Genomic DNA, 3,756 nt, shown 5'->3' with positions numbered 1-3,756 from the left:
AAAGGCTCGGGGGTCCCTGGCATCCCAAGATGGGGCTGGACCGGTCGGTTAAGCCAGGGGATAGAAGAAGCCAAGGGCTGACATCCTTTTTTGTTTAAACTTCTGTTAACATACACACAAATTTCACTGAGTTTACACAAGGAAAACCCCACTATTGAAGAACTTGAAGTTTTAAAGAAAGAATTACCGGGATGGGTTTTTTAAACATGTTAACTTCTTAACATGTTTTAAAGGTGAGTGGAACTTTAGGCATTGTGAGAACAGTGACTGAACCCTAATTTTGACATGCCAGAGTATTATGGCATTCTTTAAAACGGATGAAAATTCCATACACCCTATAGCACTTACTGGAAAGGTGAGGCAGGTGTTTAACAGGCTGGCGTCACTGTTCTAGACGATAGGTTAAACTCGTACTTAAAAAGATTAAAATGTTAAGAATATGCCTTGTGTTTGATACTGAATGTAAATAGAAAAACTATCTTTTGTATTTAATATATAAACAAAGAACTGATTACGAGTGGTCTTATTTAAAAAAGGAATTGTCCTTTTACGCGCTGCCTGGATAGAATGACTATTGCGTTTTATTGAGCAACGGTCAGTGCGAAGAGGCATCAGCCTCCACACGCACACTCTGTGTACAGTGGGGGCTGTTTGGTGGTGGACACAGGCCAGTACAAGGCTCCAGGGAATGACCCTACTCCCCTCGAATGATGGCAGAGTTGAACAGGTAGGAATGGCTTTTCGATTTAGCAATTACTTTTCAAAAGAAACAGAACTATTTTAAGGAAATAATTTTAAGTCTAAAATACCCTTTATATAATAAGTGTGCAATAATAACCTCTTTCAATGCAACACTATATAAAACACATGCAAGTACTATCTTAGCCTACATACTTTCTTGAGAACACAGAGAGTCCCTTATAGTTGGAGGTGTCACCATCCATGACCTGCGGTTTCCCTTTAACTGACGGACTTAAACTTGATCCACTGATTCGCACCCCGAACTTCAAAAGGCGGGTCGCTGCTGTAAATGTGATGGCCTAGTTCTTCCAACGGTGGTTCAGGATCAGCAGTGGCAAACTGGGCAGCATCCTCAATTTCTTTCCTGACTTCAACATCGATTTCCTAAAAATCAGATTATAGTTCAGGAGGTTTTTGAACACATAGCAGCTTAGGTACCAAGTAGCTCCACCAGGAACCTGTTGCTATTTTTGCTACTGGGAGGGTTTAAAGCTTTTGTGAATGTAACTGATTCATGTGCTGTGAAACCTTCCCAGTTACTGAGGAGTTAACTCCCCCAGCAGAGGGGCAGCTTTCTGGCTGCAGAAAAATGCATTGCCCAGAAAGAAGAGCAGAGACCGTACCTTTAATTCTTCAACACTAGCCAGATTGCTGTTCACCATTCTATCCTTGAGAAGCATAATCGGGTCACTCTTGCTTCTTACTTCCTGAATCTCCTCTCGTGTACGGTAACTACAGGGAGGCAAACGAATACGTAAGAACATTTCCAGTACAGCAAAGACCGTTCTGTGAAATACAGATGATGTATGTTCCTGACAAGGAGCACGGCAATACCGCCATCACCGTGCAATTATACTTTCAAAATACAAGAACTACACCTCTAACATTAAGAGCTGCTTAGTATCTTTTAAGAGGAAATTCTACCTTGGCCATTCCCCTGGCTTCTCAGGCATTCTGACAACAGGGGCCTGGTTCTAGATGTAGGGTAGGAAGGGTGTGGTAGAGCCACATCATGTGCCCTTGTTCCCACCCTTCTGAGCTTCCACACTTGATGTGAGCAGTGAGAACGACCCCCAAAGAAGCATGACCAAGCAAATGCTGGGACGGCAGGTCTTCCAATTCCTCTTCTATAACACAGCGGACCCTTGAACAACGTTGTGGGGGTCAGGAGCACTGACTTCCCATACACCCAGTTGAAAATCTGCAAATTTTGACTCCCCAAAAGAACACATTTTGTATTATTCTTAAGGCAAACTAGAAAAAAATCAGAGAAAATACTGTTCTGTAAGAAATGGACCCATGCGGCGAAACCTGTGTTGTTCAAGGGTCAACTGTGCTTTCTTGTCCCACAACATGTATTACCTCACAAGGAAGGGCTCTACCGTTTTTTCCCAACACCGAGTACATTTTATAATGTTTTCCCTCAGAACTCCAATCTGACTAAATCGACTTCTTTCCACTGTGTCACACTCTGGGATGGCAGCATTACATGCCAGAATTACCAACTGACAAGTAAAACTATCTTCCTACCATAACCTACCTTTTTCTGACTGATAGATTTCAACATGTCGACTACCCCCATGTGCCAGGGGGCAGCACTCCATACCAGTTAGCTTTTCAAATCCTGACTCTTCCCGGGGGTAGTGCCTACAAAAGCTACAAGCCCCTACAGACATCAACCCTCTACACTGTTGACCTGTTTTATGCAGTGATTTCTCTCTGCAACTTTTTCAAAGTAACCTCTACCCCCAAAGTGGAGCTCGGGCTCCCAATCCCAAGCTCGAGTCACATGCTCTACCTACTAGGCCAGCCCAGTGTTCCTTCTACAACTTCTTTCATTGATGCTCTTGCTAACAAGTACAGGCTATGTATTAGAGGAATTTTCAGAATGCTTCCGGGCAAAGACTCCTATAACTACTCGATGCCAACCAATTCACTGCATGAAGCCCACTGGCGTCCGGCTTCCAGCTTTTTTGTGTGAGTAGCCCCATACAAAGTCCAGCCACCTGGGACACCACACTCAGATGTCCCATGACCATACCTGACACCAGGGTCACTCATGCTGTGTCCATGGTAGCGGTAAGTCTGTAGCTCCATCAGTATGGGACCCTAAAACAGAACCCAATGGAGGTTGAGATGATGAGCACAGCACATCCTTTCAGAATCAAAGATCTTCTCATCAGATCTTCCGTAAGTTGGCTGAGTTGTCAAGAATTTTTCATTCCCCAGGGTGCCTGGGTGGCTCAGTTGGTTGAGCGTCCGACTTCGGCTCAGGTCATGATCTCACGGTTCATGGGTTCGAGCCCCGCATCGGGCTCTGTGCTGACAGCTAGCTCAGAGCCTGGAGCCGGTTTCAGATTCTGTGCCTCTCTCTCTCTCTCAAAAANACAGACACAGATGTTCTCATTTCTAATACCTATGTATTCCATTTCATCCTCATTTTTTTTAATGTTTATTTTTGAGAGAGGGTGCACAAGCGGGGGAGGGGCAAAGACAGAATGTGAAGCAGGCTCTGAGCTGTCAATGCAGAGCCCAATGCAGGACTCGAACCCACAAACCATGCGATTGTGACCGAAGCCAGATGGTTAATGGACTGAGCCACCCAGGCGCCCCTCCTCCTTAACAGGAACTTATTTGAATCAAAACGGTATTTAACATGTTATAGAACCCACTGATCTTAATGATTTCATTAGCACTGTCTTTGATATATAAGAATCCTATGAAACAGCTGACATTTAATAATGAAGAAAAACATTTTTAGAAAGCAGGTATGACACCCAGGGGGAGGGGATGGCTTTTATCATCAGAATCAATAAAGCTAGTTCTCCAGCTCAGTCACAGATGACATGATCTACAAGCATTTGGATCCTTTTAAAAAGCTAGAGATAAATACTAACGTAAAATCTCACAGAATAAGACTAAAAGCAAACCTGTGTGTGCTATAAAGTACAGAAGGCAGAAGAACTAAAGCTATAGGCTGGGTAGGTGAGTCTCCTCCCCCCATTTCAGGCAGTG

The 3,756-nt window shown here is 43.9% G+C and overlaps 2 protein-coding genes across 2 annotated transcripts in view; one reads left to right on the top strand and one right to left on the bottom strand.

Annotated features, from left to right (window-relative positions):
* The window catches only part of MAP3K15 (mitogen-activated protein kinase kinase kinase 15), a 130,449-nt gene extending 129,738 nt beyond the window's left edge, over positions 1–711 (top strand). Inside the window, 1 exon segment of the mRNA XM_077769493.1 lies at positions 642–711. Within this exon segment, the coding sequence (XP_077625619.1) occupies positions 642–711 (70 nt within the window).
* The window catches only part of PDHA1 (pyruvate dehydrogenase E1 subunit alpha 1), a 13,606-nt gene continuing 10,408 nt past the window's right edge, over positions 559–3,756 (bottom strand). The window contains exons 10-12 of the mRNA XM_077769406.1: positions 2,783–2,850; positions 1,365–1,473; positions 559–1,125 (exon numbers count right to left, since the gene is read on the bottom strand). Coding sequence (XP_077625532.1) covers positions 961–1,125; positions 1,365–1,473; positions 2,783–2,850 — 342 coding nt within the window. The 3' untranslated portion in view covers positions 559–960. The remainder of the gene's footprint in view (positions 1,126–1,364; positions 1,474–2,782; positions 2,851–3,756) is intronic.

This window comes from Crocuta crocuta, unplaced genomic scaffold, assembly GCF_008692635.1.
Source record: "Crocuta crocuta isolate KB4526 unplaced genomic scaffold, BGI_CrCroc_1.0 scaffold312, whole genome shotgun sequence".
In the NCBI taxonomy this organism is placed as follows: Eukaryota; Metazoa; Chordata; class Mammalia; order Carnivora; family Hyaenidae; genus Crocuta; species Crocuta crocuta.
The sequence above is the reverse complement of the archived record's forward strand: the minus strand, read 5'-3'. Positions and strand labels throughout refer to the sequence as shown.